This window comes from Lagenorhynchus albirostris, chromosome 8, assembly GCF_949774975.1.
Source record: "Lagenorhynchus albirostris chromosome 8, mLagAlb1.1, whole genome shotgun sequence".
In the NCBI taxonomy this organism is placed as follows: domain Eukaryota; kingdom Metazoa; phylum Chordata; class Mammalia; order Artiodactyla; family Delphinidae; genus Lagenorhynchus; species Lagenorhynchus albirostris.
Genome location: NC_083102.1, coordinates 26,179,776 through 26,202,235, shown reverse-complemented (window position 1 = coordinate 26,202,235; position 22,460 = coordinate 26,179,776). Strand labels below are relative to the sequence as shown.

Sequence of the window (22,460 nt, the reverse complement as noted above, 5' to 3'; positions counted from 1 at the left end):
CCCATGTTAAAATTACAGGTAAGCAGATTTTGCCTCACTGTTAAGTACTGCACCTAAAAAGTAAGATATGTTACCTTGCAATGTAATGAGTCCCCAGTCACTGAAGAGTTTTAAGCCAAGGCTGGATGACCACAGTTAATAACGTGATATAAAAAGATTCTTGTTGCTCCAGCTAAAGACTTGTATTGGGTAAAAAGTTGTAATAGCTATCTCTACAACTCTTTTCAATCCCAAGATACTATAAACTGGAGAGATTATTCACAAGTTGTATTTATGATTACTAAATTATTAAAATGTAATAATTGAAAAACATTGGCAGATGCTTGAAAGTAAGTTTTCAATTATTTTAAACATTTATACTTTTATTATGACCACTGTGAATGGTTATACTTAAGGACAATTAAACTTTAGTTCAGCCTTTGCTCTGGTTTTACAATATCCACAAATACTGAAATATTCTCAGTGAGATCACGTTATACAAAGACAGTTACAATGACAGGACACAGAAACTTAGCTTACCTTCTGCCACAGAAGAAGGAATCCACGATGTTTTATCAACCAGGGAATTCAGATTCTGTATTGGTCTCAAACTAGAACACTGTTTACATCTAAATTAATAAAAGAAAAAAATGATTTATTATAAGTAATTATTACAACTCATTTAATTATTATAACATTTCTGTCATTCAAGCATGCAGTTTAAAAAGTATATTATTAAACAAAAGAGCACTGCACTTCCTGTATTGTAATGTGCATATTACAAACAGAATTACTAAAAAAAATAAGCTTCTTACAATAGAAGCAATCTAAAAAGATAGTACAGTTCAGAATAAACAACTCTAAGTTGACAATGAGAGAGGTTCCAGGTGCAGATTGTTAATTAATTTGGCTAATTTCCTTATCTGGTAAAACAAAAAGTCTAAAGAGACAAACTCTAAGGACTCTTTCATTTTATGGCTCTGTGCACAATATGGAATAGCCAAGGTCTTAATTTTATAAATATAGCAACAGGAGAAAATTATTCTAAGGAAGTCAGTACTAGCACATATTTAGAGGATCACAGTTTATGATGCCTAGTACTATAGTTATCCTTTGTATACAAATCAATCTAAAATTACATAATACACTAAAATTGCATATTATCTAGTATAGGTATTTTGCTTTACTTACAAACATTTTAAGTATAAGCAATTTAGTTTTTACTATATGTAATAATGTTTAGGAGATGATGATGAGAAAATATGCTTGGATAAAAATATAAAAATCAACATTCAAAAAGTTCATGCAGATTCCTTTTCATTTGCAATCTGGGGGAAAACAGAGGGTAACTATATTAAATGTTATCCCCTTCCATTCTTTAAATACATAGAAGTTTTTTCTTTAACAGAAAAAGGTAATTGAATGACGAGTATTAGTTTCTTAAAAAAAAAAGGCTGTGATATTAAACGTTAGACATTGATAAAGCAAGTATACAAATTAAAAATTAAGAGTAATAAGCATAAATTAGAGAATTCATTACTTCCAAAGTAATAAAAGAGGAAAAAGGAGAAAAATGAGAACATTTTTATAAATTAATCCAATAGAAGACTGGAAAAAAAAATAAAGTAATAACAAAAAAAGGGGTGGGAAGAGAAACAATAATAGTATGATAAGTGGAAAACAACAAGAAATACAGTATAGAAATAAAACCTAAATGTTTCAGTAGTTAACATATTTTAAACTCATCTATTAAAAAACAACTAAAACCTACTGATAAGTATTTATTTATGAGACCTACTAAAATATAACAACAAAGATACATAAAAGCAATGGGATGAGAATAAGATACACCATGCAATTACCAACCAAAAAAACTCTGATATAGTAATAAGAAAACGAGAAAAAAATAAACCTTACAGCAAAAAATCACGATTAAAGATGAAGTCATTACATAAGGATATACAGTACAATGAATTCACCAGAAGATGAAATACCAAACCTGAGTGAGCAAGCAAAAAGGACTCAAAACATATAAAGCACACATTGACAGAATAATAGGTCACAAACTACAATCACAGAGGACGTTAAGCACAGTCTCTAAGAAGTGATTAGACAGATAAAGTTACAAAGGAAAGATAAGTTTTGGATACGATTAACAAGCTTGTCTAATGGACATAACTAAACACTATTAAACACTAAACACAACTGTTTAAGAATACAGATTCTTTTTAAAATCTATGTAATATGTACAAATTATGAAGAAACACATTCTAGGATAAAGCAAAACTAAACAAATCTCAAAGAATCATTATGAAATGCATCACGCTACTTGGTTAAAAAGTAATCTAACTAAAATACAAACAAAAACATAGCACCTAAAATGAGTGTGTGGAAAAATTTAAAATACACAGTGAAGTAATTCATGGGCCAAAGAAATCATAATAGGAATTGCGAAACATTGAGAAGTGACAAGAAAAACACTACATATCAAATCTTCGGTTAAAGCTATGGCTATTTTCTCAGGAGGTATATTACAGACTTAAATACAAATATTTAAAAACATATTAAAAATAATGAATTAAGTGAGGTAAACATTCAATTAAAAACATTACAAAAAAGAAATACCAAGGAAACCTATAGAAAGTAAAGGAAGAAAATAAAGTTAAGAACAATAATAAAAAAAATAGAGAGCATCAACAAAAACAAAAGCTAGTTGCTTTGGCAAAAAAGTCCAAGGGAAAAAAAGGAGCAAATAATATGAAGTGGATTCAAGAACAGATGAAGAGGAGATTTAAAAATCATCAGAAAGTACTATGAATTATTTTATCTCAATAAATTTAAATTTAAAAGATAAATGAAATACTTCTCTAGAAAACTTTCATTAATAAAGTAGATGCAAGAAGAAACAGAAATCCTTAAAAGATGTGTAACTAGTAAGAAACTGAAGCATTAGTTTCTGTTCCATTAAAAAAGCATCAGATCCAGAAATCTAAGTAAAGTTTTGCAAAAACTATGTCTTGTCAAACATTTTGGCAAATATGACTATATTAATATTTTAAAAATCTGTAAAACATAAGGAAGCATAGAGTTAAAAAGTACAGGACTAGAAGTTTGATGAAATGCACATAACTGACAAATGTTTAGTATCTCTCATATAGAAAGAATTTTTACAATCATCTAAACACACACACAAGAACCAAAACAGAGACCAGTAATTGAATAGAAAAATGTGAATATGGAATTCACAGAAGAGAAAACCTAAATAGCCAATAAACATGAGACTTGTTTAAACTACCCAGTCATCTAGGAAATGCAAACAAAAACAACATAGATACTATTTGATGCTCAGCAGTCTAACAAAATTACAAGTTAGACTAACACCAAGAGCTAACCCGGGGTAAACAAATTTTTACACACTGCTGATTGGACCATAAAATGTTACAATCATTAGAAAAACAATTTGGTATTTTCCAATAAAGCAGAAAATATTCTATAATCCAAGGTTTCTCAAAGCAGAGCACTTCCAGGGTGCTTGTTTCATCAAGTGGAAACAGAGATTCTATCTATATTGCCTCCTTCCAAATCTAGACATCTGTTTGTAGCTCCTAATGTATTCTGATATCTTCCAGTTTCTCAGTGGCAACTCATTTATAACTTTGTGGCACAAAAATTCTGGAATTCAATCACTTAACTTTTACTAGGATACAGCTTTGAACTTTCTCTGTAACTAATATCTAAATTGTTATGAAAGAAAGCAAATGAATATTAGCCTTTGGGACAGCCTTAAACTTAGCATACTGTAGGCACTCAATATATATGGTATCCAAAGAATAGATATATGCCAAAAAATCTAGTACCTATAAATTGGTACTAAATAAGTATCCACTGAATATATAGTAACAAGTGGAATAAAGTAATAAATAAAACTAAAAATTCCCATTATTGAAGACATACCCATAGTGATGTATTTTTCCTTGTATAAGGAATGGTGCTGAAAGGTCAAGGACTTCCAGGTCTTCATGGCCAGATCTCACAGGAATTACACTATGAAACTTGTTTGAGAGTTTGCAGATTTCATTAAGTGTACCTCCTATTAAAAGAGAACAAATAAACCCTTAAAGTAGTACAAATATAAAGTAAGCAAACTGGGGTACTTATTAAGTAACACATGATCAACAGTAAAGGACTAAGGGGATTGACAGAAAAAGACAACAAATACCATGAATTTAAGAGATTTAATGCACTTATACATTTATTGTTAAAAATAATAATTTGTAAGCTTAGGATCCTATTCATTGATTAAAGAAAACACTGAGCAAAAATGCTGAGATTTGAGCAAAATATAAGGTTTGTGAAATATGAACTTTTAAAATTTATACAAATTGCTCTTTATGCCAGGAATACTTTGGTTCAAATGATCTAAAAAGAATGAAGTTGAGAGTCAAAATATGACAGGATTCCCATTATTAAATTTGCTATATACTACTAATGTCTAGACAACTTTGGTCTTGAGTTTGAAATAAATCTTTTCAGTTTAACACTGAATTTAAATATAGATGCAAACAGTTTATGTAATAGGAATTCCTGTAGAGTGTTTATTCATTTTTCCTATGGAAACCATCACACTTACTTACCCTAATGCTACGACAGGGTGGGTATTAAAACCATCATGTTGGCGGAGAAGAAAGAGTATGCTCAACGGTGCACAATTATTAAAAGGCAGCATTATCTCTGATTACTCAAACCCCCCGGTACCTTTTCTGGTGTATTTTTCACTTAGATTGATAATTCTTCCTCTCCAGGGAAAGAGAATATGGTTTATAAAAATACTTCTGAGTATTTCCTAAAATTTGTGTAAAATTTGTAATGTTAAAATTCAATTGTGAGGAGGAAGCATTTCTGGCATAGCAGAGTAAGGACGTCCAAAAATACACTTCTCCATAATAGCAAAAACAACTGGCAAAAATTGTCAAATTCAACTTTTTCAGAACTCTAGAAATTAACCAAAGGCTTGCAACAATCCAAGGAGTGTTTATTCAAAAAAAGTGGATAAATCTTATAAGAACAGCAAGGTTCATGGCATTTTAACTTGCCCAGCTCCCATACCTCTTCCCTCAGCTCTGTGATAGCTGGAAACCACAGGTTTGCTGTGTCATCCTACAGTTAGATCTTAGCCTATGCTTAGAGTTACAATACTCAGAAATATGATAAAATAAAAATAGCTTACATTTTGATGAAACCCTTTTAAAGTGCTTTCACAAACACTTTCATTTGACTTTTTAAAAAGGCTCTGTAAGGTAAACTGTTACCACTTTGGATGTACTTATATATTCAATAAATATTTACTGAGAGCCAGTTACATGCCAGGTTTACTACTCTAGGTGCTGAAGATACATAGATTAAAAGAACATGTATTCTGACCTTGGGGAATTTACATTCTAATAAATAAACAAATCTACAAACAGATAAAAGACAAATATAATATAAGAAGTGCTCTACTAGAAGTTCATACAGCATGCAGTAAGAACCACTCAAATCTGCCTGATAAATCAGAAAAGTGCTTGATGCATGTAGGTGTTTGTTAAATATTTTATATGAATTGCTGAATAAAGGGAGTTATTGAGTTTACTTCTGAAGACGTATTAGAGCAGAATTTCTCAGAACAGTGACAGAATGGCAAAGAGGCCCAGAGGAATATACTAGGTTTAGGAATTATCACCAGTTCAATATGGCTAGAGGGTGGGATGGGACCTGCGATAGGAGGTGAGACTGAAAGCTTGAGGGTTGACTGGTAATTTTAAAGATAGGATCAGGAACTAAGGGGACTTCTTTATTCAAGCTTCCTTTGGACTGTCAAGGCCAACATGGCTTCAGCACAGAATTCTGTGGGAGGCAGCAAAGCACAGAAGGAGCCGAAGGCATACTTGACATCCTCTGAGTTGGCCCTACAAGGACAGTTCTAATAAAGCCTGATGGGATCACAGCTTTGTTTTATTTTTAGGCCATATAAATAGATTTACCCCATATGTATGTGTGTGTGTGTGTCTTTGTCCTTCTGTTTTTACATCTATCTCCTGGTACAGATTAAAATACTGCTAATGGAATAAAATGTCACATCTCACTCATCAAAATGGCCAAATTTTTTAAAGCTAGTATATTAGGAGGAGGGTAGGTGAACAGATAATCTCACATGCTGCTAAAGCATGTGCACATTATGATAACTTTACTAGAAAGTAATTGGGCAACATTCACTTAATTCCTTGTGCCCAAATACACTTCAGGCGGGAGATAAAGTTCATCACAGAGTTGCTATGTAAAAAACTGGAAGCAATTCAGTTTCACCACCCACTACTAGGGAAGACATTTATCTCCTCTGTGGTTCAGTTTTCTCATGTATAAAAAACAGCTTATAATAGTACCAACTTCACAGGATTGTTGTGATGATTAAATTAATTAGTTTCTGGTATGCTATAAATGTATTAAAACAAGTGATGTTCATAAAAATAATATCAATGTTTATATACATGTGTATTCACATATATACATTATTTTCTAAAATGATTATGTGTTACTTTTATAAACAGAAAAATGCCAGGAATAAAAATGATCATAATCCATTGTAAGAAAGATCAGTTCATTCACAAAATGAAAGATTTCTCTAATGCAAATTAAAGATGATGGTCCCCTTTTATTATGGATTATTAGATAAATATTAGATAAAAATAAGACAAAAGTATAAAAGAAATGCAGAATTAAATTTGACTCAAAGTTTCATTCTCTTAAAATATGTCAGGTTATCGTTACTTGATTTAACTATCAATAGATGACTTTCACTCTATTTTTATGAAACAAGAGTGACATCCAGAGGCCAAGATAACAGCAACTATACATAACAAGCAGCTTCTTGATTATTATTCAGCTCAGCAGTCACCTTGGGTCTCATTAAGATGACATGTAGGAATCCAACAAGATGGACAAATGCAAACACTTGAGTTTAATGTGTAATTTCAAAATGTCATTCAGATAAATTTACATATATATGTGTATATGTATGTATTTGAATCTAGTTGCTATATATATTACATTATTTGAAATTTAAATTAACAGTATTTTGACTTTACATGTCCCAGGTTGCCCCTAAAATATATTTAACAATAATCAATCAGAGAAACACATAAGCAAAAGCTATATTCTAATAGAACAGCAACTTAAATATCATACCTTCTATCAAAATTAGACAGTCATTTGAAAGTGGGAGAATACCATTATTTTTCACAAAATGAACAGCTACTTTTCGTTCTCCTTGATCTTTAGTGGTCCAGATATTTGAATCATATAATGATGTATTTTGTAGTTTGCTATCTGGGGTTTTGGTTGCACCCTCTTGCAAAATTATATCCAAATCACCCTCATGTGGAACTTCTTGCCTAAAATCATTGACAATGAAATAATACAAAAACAATTGGTATAAGCTTGGAAATTCAAATTTAACAAACTATCCAATAAAAAAATTGTTTATATGCTTATGAACCAGCTACTTATTTTAAAACATGGAGATAACACTCTGCAGATTACATGGCTCATTCAATAGAAAGATATTTGATGACATTTTATGGCTAATTAGATCCATATCATAATTACATTAACCACCAGCAATTTCCTTGCCTGGTTTTGTGACACCATTATTTCTAGCACCAAACTGTTCTCCTCTGTAAGGAATGCTAAACTTCCCAGCAGGAGCCCCGTCTTCACTCCAGCTAAATATCCACTTACCACTTAAGTAATATCACTTTCATAGGGTACCTACTTTGCAAACCAATATTCCATTTGATTCCTTTTAATCTAGAATATAATTTTCAAAAGTCATATGGTAAAATATGATACAGTAGAAATCGCATAATCTAGAATCAAAAGGTCTATTTCCTTGTCTTGGTTCTGTCACCAATCAGCTGTGTAAATTTAGGTAAAACCTCTTAACGTTTCTAAGATGATTTCCCTATTTGTTAAAAATATTATCATAGAGGGTGGTTTTGTTTGGCAAAGCTATATGATTTTTACAGAATCTTACGAACTATAATTTGATAATACTTCAAGACTATCTAAAATCTGTACTTATATTTTAATTCCAACTACCATTTCAAGCCAAAATGGGTAGAAGATGGTCCCCTGTTTTGTATAAGGAGATCTGATGATCAAAAATCTCCACAAACAGTATTATACTTAGATTGTGAAGGGGAAAATATATGTACATTAGTGTACACAGCACACACACAATGTACACACACATAAATATAATGGAGATGTATATACATGTTCATGTTACATATATAGAGGGAAGACAGTCAAATTGCATAAAAGAGGGATTAAAAATAATTTTCAGAATATGTCTTGAGTTAGTAAGTACATATTCATTCTAATGTCTTATAAATTTATTTACTTATTTACAAAATAATTGATGTTTAGAATAAACCTTTTGAGGAACTGAGAAATCCTTAATCAACAACAAAAGTTCAAATTATGTCCACTGTGTGGTAGTTATTAAGCAGGACAGGAATATTTCCAACAAGGCTTTCTCTTAACACTTAATTAGGAATTTCAACTAACCAGAAATCTTTTCTATTTAAGGATTTTAGCTAACAATGGTTTACTTTCAAGATTTTTTTGTGACAAATGAGAAAGCCCCCCCCAAATATTTTCTTTTTTTAAATTATTATATTTATTTATTTATTTATTTATTGGAGTATAATTGCTTTACAAAGTTGTGTTAGTTTCTGCTGCACAGCAAAGTGAATCAGCCATATGCATACACACATCCCCTCCCTCTTTGACCTCCCCTCGGCCCCATCCCACCCAACTAGGCCATCACAGAGAACCCAGCTGAGTTCCCTGTGCTATACAGCTTTTCACAGTTATTATTTGTTTGCATTTATCAGAGCTACTAAATTGAATTTCAGATCTGAAAACAGCAACTACTTTTATTTACTATTACTAAGAAACATCAAAAGGATTTATTTTCTAAGAATTAGTGTTTTCTCTTAAAAAGATTACCATTCTTTCAAAATACAATACATTAAAATCACAATTTACTCATTGTCAGGACTTAAACTGACACATAAGAAAACATATATACACAAATTTCATGAAATGAAAACTTTGGTTTTGTTATGGAAAATACTTACAGTGAATGACACTTAGGACAATAAAGTTTAACAGACTGAAAGAGTCTTCTGGGCTTATATGACCTCAATTTTGCTCGGATACGATATTGTTGAGGAGCTTTTTGTTTCAAAATAGCACACAGTGGGGTTTTCTCCAAATACTGATGATCCGTAAGTACTATAAAGAATTTTTGAATTAAGTTAGAGAAATCTGCAAGGATATAAGTATATTCATGGCATGAATCCCCGTGAAACAAACATACACAATCAAATCCAATTAAGTTGTATTAATTGTCAATTTTGGTAACATTTTGCCACATTTATCATCATCTCCAACTGTCATTATCTCCATCTCTCCATATATACATAAACCTTGCAGACACGTGATAGTAACTTCCATATATTTTGTCCCTTTTTCCCTAAGTACTTCAGTATGTATTTCACAAGAACAAGCAATTTCATTAACATATTACAATGTAATTTTCAACATCAGAACACTTAACACTGATTATCACGGAATCAACAGACATTATTCAAATTTCTCCAACTATCCCCATAATGCTCTTATTTAGCATTTTATCTTCAGATCTAGGACCCAATCCTGAACCATGTGTAGCATTTATTTTTCCTGTCTCTTTGGAGTCCTTCAATGTAGAGAATGGTTCCTCAGCTCTTCTTTGTCTTTCAGGACGCTAATATATTTGAGGAGTAGAGGCCATTTATTTGGGTGTGTCTGGTTTTTCTCATGATCAGATACCAATTACACATTTTTGGTAGGAATACTACTGTGTAAGTGATATTGTGGCCTTCTCATTGCATGACATCAAAAGGCACATGATATCAGCGTTTTCATTCCTGGGTATGTTAACTTTGCTCAGCTGATTAAGCTGGTGTTCAGCAGGTTTCTCCACTATAAACTTATTATTTCTCCCTTTATAACTAATAAGAAAGTATTTGATAAAATATAAATATCCCAATTTCATTAAACATTTAGGATCCTGCTAGTTTAAGATCCATTGACGATTAGCAACTAAATAATTACTATCATGATTGAAAAATGGTGATTTTTCTCTAACTTCATTATTCTTTACATTTATCTGCTGCCATTCTATTTTAAATACCAGTTTTCCATTCAACCTCATTTATTTATTTGTTTTGTTCATTTATTTACTATCCATATGGACTAATAGATTCCTACTTTATTCAATCAGTTCTATGCCATCACTAGTAATTTTTATTTTGATACTCAAATTGTATGAGATTTGACATCTGCCACCATTAACCTGAGAAATTCTCTACTTTCTGGCACAACAAGATGTTCCAGAATCACCTTATAATTCTCTTGTCCCAACCCTGGAATCTGCTATTTCTCCAAGAAGCCCCGATTGGGGATATTACTTATAAACTAAGATCTGTGCACTAGGTGTACTCATTGCTACTGGGTGTCCTTGTTTTTATGCCCTTTCATCAACAGAGCTCGGGCACATATGCACACATGTTCATACCTATACTTATACACGTGCACCTGCATGTGTATGAATGTATATGTGAGTGAATACATATATACAAACACCCATATATCTATTTCTGTATCTGTCTCTAAAACCATGAGTACATACTGACACCTCCAATTCTAATACAATACCACAGCTTCTTTCTTCTAGCCCATTTCATAATTATACGTCCTTTCTCCAATAATGAGAAACTCATATCTTTATAATAGTATATTACAGAATTTTATTTAATAGACTTGTGCTTAGAAATAGTTAATTTTTTTTTAAATCTTAGCTGAAGTATCAGAAGGTGGGTATCTGATAGATTAACTATCATTGCTTACATTAAAGTTTTGGGGCATATTTTAAGGAACTCCTTTATGGACACAACACTAAATACATAGTGTGAATTGATTAAAATTAACACGGATATGTTTTTGCCCTCGTGGATAGATAAGTATAAGGACAGACTTCATAATACTCACTCTTGTGCCCATAATACAAAAATGAAAATGGTCTTACTTGTAGCTGACAGTTGTTGACATCTTTCTAACTCATATAGTGATACTGATCCAGAGCCTATCAGGAAAAAAAGAAAGAGGAATTACAGTTTTAAAATCCATTAAAAGCTCAATGTGGCATTGAAAACTATAAAACATTACTGAGAGAAACTGAAGAAAATCTAAACAAATGGTGATATTTGTTTATGGATTCATGTCATTTGTTCATGGATTGGAAGGTTCAATATTGTTAGGAACTGACATTCTTCCCAATAGATCTGTAGATTCAATAAAATCCTAATCAAAATTGCATAGGCTTTATTATAGAAAAGCAGATTCTATCACTTAAGTGGAAATGGCAAAGAATCTAGAATCTAATCTTGAAAAAGAACAAAATTGGAGGACTTATACTATATGACTTCAAGATTTACTATAAAGCTATAGTAAACAAAAGAATATGGTACTGAATAAAGAATGACAAATAATATTATCAGAATTAAATAGAAAGTCCAGAAATACACCCACATTTACATGGTCATTTGATTTTTGATAAAGGCAGCAAAGCAATCCAAATGGAAAGCAAAACGCTTTTCAAAAAATGGTTCTGCAACAACTGGAAATTAGTATGAGGAAAAAAAAATGCTTACTTCACACCACACTACTAAGTACTGAACACAAAGCTCAGCAGTAAATCCACATTTATACTCATTTGATTTTTGACAAAGACACCAAAGCCATCTTTAAAAAAAAAATGGTGCTGCAACTGGAAATTCATATTTTCAAAAATGTCTATGTCACACCATAATACTAAGCATTAAAAAGGAATAAACCACTGATATATGCAACATGGATGAATCTCAAAAACAAATAGTATGTACAAGAGTACATAACATGTTATTGCATTTATCTGAAGTTCTAGAACAGGCACAATTAATCTATGGTGGAAAAAATCAGGACTTCTGGGGTAGGGATGGGGGTGAGGATTGACTGGGAAAGAGCACGAGGGAGATTTCTGCAAAAAGGTAATGGTCTTGATTTTAAGAGGGACTTAGGTTTTGCAGTTTATGTGTTAGCCAAAACTCATGAAATGATACACCTAGGTTGCCCATTTCATTGAATATAATTTACCTCAAAAATAAAAGAGAATTCTAAACAAATATTTAACTCTAGATAATGATGTTCATTCATTGAAGTGTTTAGGAGATGTACTTATGTCTGCAAATTACTTTGAAATGCATCAAAAAATAAACTGGATTGATGCATTAAAAAAGAGATAAATGACACAGCAAAGAGAATAACATGTTAACTAGAGAATCGGATGGTGGGTATATGAGTGTTGACTATACAATTGTTTCAACTTTTCTGTGTGTTCGAAAATTTTTCTTATGTTGAAAAAATACATTGAAGGGAATAAAGGGATAGGTGGATAAAATAATATATTTACCAAACTTAATAGGATGACTTGATGAATACCATAAAATATGATTTTACTTTAACAAAAAAAGCAAAAGTAGTGATCATAGCAATAAGTCTTTTTTTTTTTAACATCTTTATTGGAGTATAGTTGCTTTACAATGGTGTGTTACTTTCTGCTTTATAACAAAGTGAATCAGCTATACATATACATATATCCCCATATCTCCTCCCTCTTGCATCTCCCTCCCACCCTCCCTATCCCACCCCTCTAGGTGGTCACAAAGCACCTAGCTGATCTCCCTGTGCTATGCGGCTGCTTCCCACTAGCTGTCTATTTTACATTTGGTAGTATATATAAGTCCATGCCACACTCTCACTTTGTCCCAGCTTACCCTTCTCCCTCCCCATGTCCTCAAGTCCATTCTCTACGTCTGTGTCTTTCTTCCTGTCCTGCCCCTAGGTTCTTCAGAACCTTTTTTTTTTTAAATTTACATTCCATATATATGTGTTAGCATACGGTATTTGTTTTTCTCTTTCTGACTTATTTCACTCTGTTTGATAGACTCTAGGTCCATCCACCTCACTACAAATAACTCAATTTCCATAGCAGTAAGTTTTAATAATGCTTTCCAAAATGAAGAATTTAACACTTTAAAAAGTATCCATATTTTGCAACTACTTTAGCTTACTACATTCTATTATATATAACAGTATGTTATATTTTTATAATTTATTGTATGTGGCATCATATACAAACATATGTATTACTTGTCCATCTTCCTCAACATCACTAATAAATGGCATAAGAATCCATGGCAAGAGAACCTTAAGCGAGCGAAGTATAATTTCAAAGAATCTGATTACTTAATATCTGCCATTCTGCATGAAGTTAAATAATAAGAAAATAGAGAAAATATTGCAAAATATATACAACAATCTCCCACAAAACTGATAAGACAAAAAATAAAGAATCCGACAGCAAATCAGGTATAGGGTAAGAGCAGACAATTCAAAGAAGGAGTAAAAAGGGCCAATATATACGTAATAAGATTTTTAAGTTTCCATGTACTCAGAAAAAATAAATAAGATATCACCTTATACCTACCAAATTGTCAAAAAATTACTTATAGTGTCAACGGCCAATACCACTGAGAGTGTGAGGAAAGGACATTCTCCCACACTGTTATTTGCATATGGATCCTATGACATTTTGGCATATAATCTGGCATCATTTATGAAAATAACAGATGTGCTTACTCTTTGATCCTTCAACCCCACCTTTAGAAGTTTATTTTAGAGAAACAATAAGCATGAAAGTACAATTGTTCAAGGGTGTTTATTAAAGAAGTATTTGTAAGAGTAAGAAACTGGAAACAACCTGAATGTCTATCAAATGGAAAATGGCTTAATTAATAATGTTAGATTCATATAAAATATAATGTAACTATTAAAAGAATGAGTTTGAGCTATATGAATTACCCCAGAAAGAGGTCTGTGATACACTGTTAAATAAAGCAGCTAGTCTAGTATCGTTTAGTACCCATTTTTGTAAAACTTTTAAACAGAGGGAAAACTCGTATCTGTTTATGTAGAAGTATATATATTCATATAAACATGTTGATTTTGAAGAAATCACACTAAACTGTTAACTTTACCTCAGCGAGTGGGCATAAAGGCATGGGAAGGCTACGTACCTTGATACTGTCACATGTACTACTTTTGTAATTTAAAAACGATTAGAAAAACCTTTTAAAAGGAGAAAAGGGATTTCAAAAAGTATAATTACAAATTAATACTGTCTCCAAATGATTGTCAATTGAAGTAAACTGGCCTCCTAATGGCAGCTTAAATAATCACAGATTAGGCCAAAATGCTATCACCAGCGTGCTAGGAAATATGAATAATTCTAAGGCAGAGAAAATGAAGAAATAAATATGTACAAAAAAATCAAATAGCCTGCATTTGAATCTGACTGACTTTGCCATCAGTTAATAGCTAAGTGACCCTGGACAAATTATATGACTCCCATCACTCAAAGCCTCAGTTTCCTTTCTATAAAAGGGAAGAATAATATCAACCTCATAGGAGTGCTGTTAGGATTAAATAATAATGGCTGTAGGCACTGACTAAGTGCCTATCAAGCCACACATGTTAATTTTAATGCTTATCATTACTGATACAGAAAGAGAGTAAATACTCATAGATCATAGTAGGGAAGGAGTTAGGTTGTAAAAAAAATATAGGGGATAGAAACATGACATAGATTCTAGGTGTCAGAATGTATAAGCAAATACTGACACAAAATGGTAAAGAAAAAAATCTTACAGATTGAGTGTTTTAAAATTTAGATTTGAATAGTCACCTGTTCAGGTAGGCAATAATATAAATACACAACCAATTGTTTGTTAACATTTTGTAATTAGGTACTTAACTCAATAAAACTGGGAACTCTAAGATATGTATAATCAAAAAATACTTGGGCTATTTGAAATAAAGCAGCAAAAACAACCTTTGTTCCTTTTAGAAACTGATGAGCAAAAGAGTTTACTAGGAAATAAATACAGATTTATAATAAATTCATATATAAACACATTAACACTACATATATCACAAATCAAGTAATCCCTACCACCGCAATTTGAAAATGTAACTATACAGGTAAGGGAGGAGTAACGTTTACCTTTGCACAGGACACTGATAAAGATTTAGCATGTTTCTTTACAATGAATATGGATTTAACAACAACAAAAAAATAGAGATAGGAAGATATTAAAAAAGAATTTATGTTGATAAAGTCATTTTACTTAGCAGAAATTAAACTGGCAATATTAAAAATTATCCTTACTCATTAGGAGCATGGGATTAATAAATAAACACCACTATATATAAAATAGGTGAACAACAAGGATTTACTATAAAGCACATGGAACTATATTCAATATCTTGTTAATAACCTGTAACAGAAAAGAATCTGACACTGTACACCTGAAACTAACACAATATTGTAAATCAACTGTAGTTTAATAAATTAAAAAACTGTCCTTACTTGAAATATTTGAAAAGCTGTCCTCATGTTCTGATTGACATATACCCTCTAAACGCTGATTGGCTGGCAAATCTACAGATTCTAAAACCCTGTAATTGAAAGAATAGAATTTTCAATTGCATAAAACAAAGTCAAACAATGATCAGTTTAGCTCTACCCAAAGAAACCAAGAGCTCAATGAAATTGTATAAAAAATTCTGTGTGTATGCATTCTTCAGGAGGACTATAGTTTTTTAACAGATTATCAGGGGATTCCAAGAGACCCTCAAATTTTAAAAACCTAAGTCTAGAAAGACACAAGTAGAACAGTGGGATGATGAAATACTGCAAATAAGCTGGGTATTTAATGGATGACATTCTAAGTCAGAACAATCTCATTCTAGACTCAAGTAGTGAAATACTATGTGGCTATATATTGCAATATGAGAAATAAAGTAGGGAAACTGATAGAAGGTTATTAAAATAGCTAATTTCATTGATGATAAAATCATATTGATTTCAATATATTAAAACCTGGAAAATAGCTATGTCATTTCAATTTACTGAAAAGGATATTTTCTGTAACTCTTTGAAAATATGTAGAAGAATTTTTATTTCCCTAGAATACGGGTCGAAGAGTTTCTGCACACATCATTAACAGGAGTACTTCAAGGAAAAGGGAACTGCAAGTGTAGCAGGATTTAAGGTACTATTCACTTTCTGGGCACACCTAAAAGTTTTAAAAATATGATACCCTGAAATATTTCCATTACCTATTTTCTCAGTTATACGCACTTTAAAAAGGCAGTATTGGGGCTTCCCTGCTGGTGCAGTGGTTGGGAGTCCGCCTGTCGATGCGGACGCGGGTTTGTGCCCGGGTCCGGGAGGATCCCGCATGCCGCAGAGCGGCTGGGCCCGTGGGGCTGTGGCCATTGGGCCTGCGTGTCCGGAGCCTGTGCTCCACGACGGGAGGGGCCACGGCAGTGAGAGGCCCGCGTACCGCAAAAAAAAAAAAAAAAAAAAAAAAGGCAGTATTTTGTCCATGATTGATCAAGTATGTTTGGCACCCTAGACATATATATCAAGTTTTCCAAACTTTAGCTAAGCTCCAGTTTCCACTGTTTGTTTCTGTACCTGGAGAAGGTGGCAAATGGTAGAAGAACATGAGTGCAAAGAGTAGAGGTAAGAGCATAAGTAACTATTGGAAAACCTAGACTATAAACCCAGCTCTGCTACTATGTAGCTATTTGAACCTACAATCACTTGATTTGTTTCATTTGGTTCATCTATTTAAAAAAATGAATAATGAATGGCAAGGAAGGCTCTGAGGATCAATTACAAGAGACCTCTTAGAGCCCCCCTTCCCACCTCAGAACAATATTATCCTAGAAACCAGCTTAATTAATACCTTATTTACAATTTCTAAATAGGTTTATAATATGCTTACTTTTTCAGTTGATCCACATCAGAGTTACTTTCTGGCAAGACTCTGATTCCCCGACCGTAACTGGTGCCTCCATGGAGATGAAACTCTAGGGCTAAAAATGTTGCCAGGTTCTCTGAATTGACTGACTGAAGTTTGGTATGTAGGCTATAAATTCTAAGAAAGCTTCCAACCTAAAAGCAGATGATTTATTATTTAGAAAATGGAGAAAAATCAAACAATTTTTGATACAATATTTAACAACTAACATGGGGCACAGACCAATAACCCGGGATGTTGACTCATCAGAAAGGGAAGTGGTATGTTCTACTAATGTGTACTCAATATCAGCCCCAAGGACACTGTATCAAAACCAAAACGTGTGTGTGTGTGTGTGTGTGTGTGTGTGTGTGTGTGCGTGTGTGTATGTGTTTGTATACATACATATGCATGTATAGATATGTATGTATTTTTCAAATGTAAAGGCATATTTCCATTTTAGAGATATTAAAATGTTAAATAAGTTTGAGTCTTAGCATTGGTAAGATATGGTAGCTAAGAAACCTATTACCCTAAATCAAATCCAAGCCCTCTATTTGATTAAGAACCTATTTGGTTAAGGTTTCTGAAAATAACCTACTTTAACTAATTTAAGGTAAGATTTAATTAAATATGATCACTAAAACACTCTCATTATGAGAATACTAGAAAGTATGTTTAAATGTGCTACTCTACCAAAATAATAAACCCCCTCTATTCCACAAGTTCTATGGAAATAAAATTTCTGTAAATATTTTTCTCTGTACACCATAATGTGAAAGACCTTCTATGAGTTCAAATATAGATTTAAATCAATTATAGTTTTGAACGAAATGTCCTATAATTTTAGATGTTTTGCTAAACTTAGTCTTAAAAATACCTTTAATTACGGAGTATTTGATATTCTTTTAATGTAGAAGACTTAAAAAGAGACAGATGCAGAATGTTTATTAAAGAAACACATACTCAAAGGAAGAAGCTGTATTACCTAAATCACATTTTTATGAAGAAAGAGTTATAAACAAAAGGAGTTAGTTACCAACTAGGAAATTTAATTCATTTGTATAAAGCAGCACTCCTGACTGCTGATGACTGTGGGACTACCATTCTTTTTTTCCTACAAGGTCAAGATTAACCGTGGTGAGATTCTGTGTAACAGAAAAGCTATACATGGGGGAAAATAAAGAAAGAGAAGGTAGTAAACCAACCTCCCACCTCTGCTTACTGCTGTTTCAGTTCATTGTATTTCTCCTCATCACCCTCTGGATGTGATGGAGGAGAGAAATGGGGGGAAAAAATAAGGGGAAAAAATCCACACTCCCAGAGCTACTCCTTCATCCTCAAGGATCTTTTTCCCATCCAATCATGGGTTTTATAAGGAGGTAAGGCACTTAGTCTTTTCTTCTTTGACTTCTTCCACTGACAGAACAGCAGGGGAGCAGGGTAAATAGAGTCAGAGAAGGAAAACACACACACACACACACACACACACACACACACACACACACACACACAAGATGACAAAACTGATTTTCCTCATGTTCTCCAAAGTAAGATGATGGAAGGAAATATGTCTATTTCTATTTACTTTTATGTCATTCTTTTTGAACATTTATTACTCTGTAATTCTTTTTAATATACATAATATATTAGTGCAGTAAATGTATATAATCTACAAAGGACTTAAAGAAGGCCAGACACAAGGCGAAAGATACCATAATCATAAATGAAAAGTTTCAACATTATAAAGATAATTTCCTAATTAATTATTCTTTAAAATCAATGCAGTTTCTATCTAAATCTCCAGTGCCTTTCAAGGAATTGTAAAAACTGATCTGAAAGTGAACAGTCAAGTTACTTTTGAAGACTGAACTGGGAGTGAGGGCTTAACCTATGAAATATCATTTAAAAATAAAGGTATGATTATTAAGACAGGCTGGTATTAATGCAGACACATATATGAACACGGATAAATCTTACAAATATAATGTCAAAGGAAAAAAGCAAATTATAGAATGATACATAACCATATGCATTTTTCAGACAAAAGTATATCAAATAAAAGCATAATAAACATGGGTGTGCGCACGTACATGTTAGGATAAATAAAAAGGATATTTGGGAGCAAAAAATTAGAACAAGCAGAGGTACAAAGAAGGTTCCACATGTAGAAATTTCATTTCTTAAAATTAAAAGTACCTGAAATAAGTGTGCAAAACATTTAGAAATGTTAAGTTTGGATGATAGGCACGTAGATGTTTGTTATACTATCTTCTTTACTATTGTATTTCATAATAAAACAAAATTATACTTTAAAGACCAAGAGAGAATTTTATATATATAGGCTATAAAAATGACAAACTGTTATTTCCAGAAATTCCTTCTGGAGGCAGCACTGTATATTTTTTTAAGCTTGCTAAATATATTATAAAACGTGCCAGATGCTCTGTTATAATAGACAAATACATAACAAACAAATCGTCTTATTGGTAATAACAAAAAAATTATAAAACATACCTCTAAAAATTGTTGTAAAAGCCCTTTTTAATACAGAAACAGTAAAAATAAAGCAAAGCAAACTGGCTATTAAGAAATGTTTATTCCTTTAGAAATAATTTAAATATTCCTTATAAACTTTAAAAAATTTCCCTTTAGGTTTAATATTTTTAATGACCTGTATGTGTCTGAAAATAACCAAAATATAGTTCTTGGGTCACTGAATGCCAAACATAATTAGAACTACGTGTATTTTATAATTATTTTTAAATTGTGTCAGAATAAGTCTGGGGATTGAAAATACACTGCTTTTGTTTGTAGACAAAAGGTTTGAAGTGTGTGTGTGTTGTGTGTGTGTGTGTGTGTGTGTGTGCAAAATGTTTAGGGAAGGAGATAACTTACTTAAAAAGCAAGGTTTAGGAAAAATGTTAAGGGCAACTTTAGCTGTAAAATGTATCGTATATAGAGTTCAATTATATTGTGCTTTACAATTGCCTTAACTGTCCTCTTTATTACATAAAATAAAAATCACATTTTTTCCTGTTCCTATTCAACAAAAAAACATGTAATCCATGCATTTCAATATAAATATGCAATTTTAAGCAGTTATCGTCGAGTGCTGACAAGAATTAATTGATATCAATATCATTTGGCTCTGGGCACTTCTTAAATAAATATGAAATGGTTAGTATAGAGGTTGCCTCAGAACAAATAAAATGTGATGTCAAGGTACATTAAATAAAAGCCTACAGTTATACTACTTACACATAGAGAAAATCCTTTTCATTTTTCTATTACATTGTAGATAAATGTCATGATATCTTTAGAGAAAAATTAATTGCCCTTCATTTTCTTAATTATGTATGCTCATAGCACCCTCTAGTGGGTGAGATAAAGCAGACAAAGGAGATGAAAAAAATCTGAAAAAAATTCACAGCGCTCATTGATTCATGCATTCACCAGCAGATATTATTTACTTAACCCTTACTACATGGAAAGCACTGTGGCAGGTGCTGTCCAGGACTTGGGACAAAGAAATCAGGACAAGAGAGAGGAACAAAAGACCTATAGAAACAGCATAGGGAAAGAGAAGGGAATTAAAACAGTGAAAGTCGAATCTAAAATGTAAATCTTTTTCATTCGTAAAAGAACTATATCTGTATTTTAAAAAGACTTTAGAATTGGCTTTATCATTACATTTATTTTTGAAATAAGCTAATCAATGCAGATAAAATCAAGGAAAAGCATCAAAAATATATTTTCAACAGTCAATTTTCTGATATGAAAGGTATGAACACACTCATAAAGGACAAAAGAGTACAGTTATCACCTTCCTTGACCTGGACTTTAACCTAATTTATTGAGTTGGGTGGGCTTCTTTGTAACACAGTGTAAAAGTGGAAATATTTCCTTCTCCAAGAACATTTATTTGCAAAAAAGAAACCGGGCACTAAAATTCAGATTTAAAAAAATTACAATTCACTTTCCCTATTTTCTTCCCATAAGTAGGTTATATACCTCCCTAAATGTAGGATGGAAGCTATTTGCAATAAAGAAATTCATTTCTTTATACTGCTTAAGAAGATTAGCTCTGGAAACAGACATACATTCAAATACAGGCTTCACGCAAGTAAGTGCGAAATCTTGGGCCTCTGAGTGCCTCAGTTTTCTCATTTGTAAAACAGAAATGATGATAGTACCTACAGCACAAGACAGTGCTAAATACATATGAAGTGCTTTAACAGATGTTACTATTATTATCATTATTATCAATGACAGCATTCTTTGCAAGAAAGATTACTTGCAAATAAATGACATGGTAAAATGAAGAAAAATATTCCTTAAAATGTTACTAAGAAGCAAGAAGTGCCAAAACTAAGCAGCGTTATTTTACCTAGAAAACTGCATCTCAAAAACAGTGAGCAAATTCTAATAAACTGTATGGTATACACAGACAATTTATCAATATATTTTAGAGGTGGATTAAAAAGTTGAAGACTGGATTTTATCAAACCAAGTAAAAGAGCTTATCATTTAAGTTTACAAATATTTTATACATCCTTTGTTATTTTAAAGCAAATTTTATGGCAGAAAAAAATTTTTCTTTCCATAGTAAAATTGGGCACAGCTTTAAGATGTTCAGGAAACATTCTTTAACTTTAAAAAAGCTGTTCAAGCCATTATAATTTAATATATCGTCTAATAATTTAAATACACATTTTACAAATTAAAGAAAAAAATTAATCTGCAGTTAATTTCTAGACCTCAAATATCATCTAACATGTGATTTACCCTAAAATTTATAAAAATACAAAAGAGCAAAACATGCTTGCTACACAACATCACCTTTAAAGATTTGGCCACTTGAACATGGTTGTCATAGACTAAAATGTCTATTGTCAGATTCTGCACCCGGTGGATGTGACTTAAATCACCTTCAAGAACAAGGTCTTGTATTAAGACTCTCCAAGATGGGAATGGGGTCCTGGTGCCATCCCATACCTGCATAAGAAGTAGAACAAAAGTTTAATGATCTTTTTGTAAAATTGTGGAGGCTAGAAGAGTTTTATTTGCTGGTAACATAGCTTAAAAGTAATTAAATATATTCCCCCAAATATCTGTTAAACTTTGAATATGATGTATATTCTTTCCTGATTGTAAAAGGACTACATATGTATAGGTAATGAATAAAATATAAGGAAAAAAACTCAAACAGCTATGAGCTTAGAAAAACTATTAACATATTGTTGAATTTACTTATCTTTTTTTTCTTCTATGTAGTTATAATATATATGTCTTTTTTTCTTTTTACCAAACTGGCATTCTATTCTGCTTTTCATTTCTTAATTTATTGCTGGGCAGTTTTTCAGGCAATTTAAATATTCTTCTAAAATAGGACTTTCAATGGCTTCACATTACATTATAGATGCA

General features: G+C 31.9%; 1 protein-coding gene across 2 annotated transcripts in view; it reads right to left on the bottom strand.

Moving 5' to 3' along the window:
- Positions 1-22,460, bottom strand: part of POT1 (protection of telomeres 1) — a 79,478-nt gene that overhangs the window by 6,738 nt on the left and 50,280 nt on the right. For both annotated transcript variants that reach the window (XM_060156769.1, XM_060156768.1), the window contains exons 9-16: positions 21,876-22,031; positions 17,019-17,188; positions 15,593-15,681; positions 11,153-11,209; positions 9,159-9,315; positions 7,201-7,406; positions 3,934-4,069; positions 520-608 (exon numbers count right to left, since the gene is read on the bottom strand). In XM_060156769.1, coding sequence (XP_060012752.1) covers positions 520-608; positions 3,934-4,069; positions 7,201-7,406; positions 9,159-9,315; positions 11,153-11,209; positions 15,593-15,681; positions 17,019-17,188; positions 21,876-22,031 — 1,060 coding nt within the window. The remainder of the gene's footprint in view (positions 1-519; positions 609-3,933; positions 4,070-7,200; positions 7,407-9,158; positions 9,316-11,152; positions 11,210-15,592; positions 15,682-17,018; positions 17,189-21,875; positions 22,032-22,460) is intronic.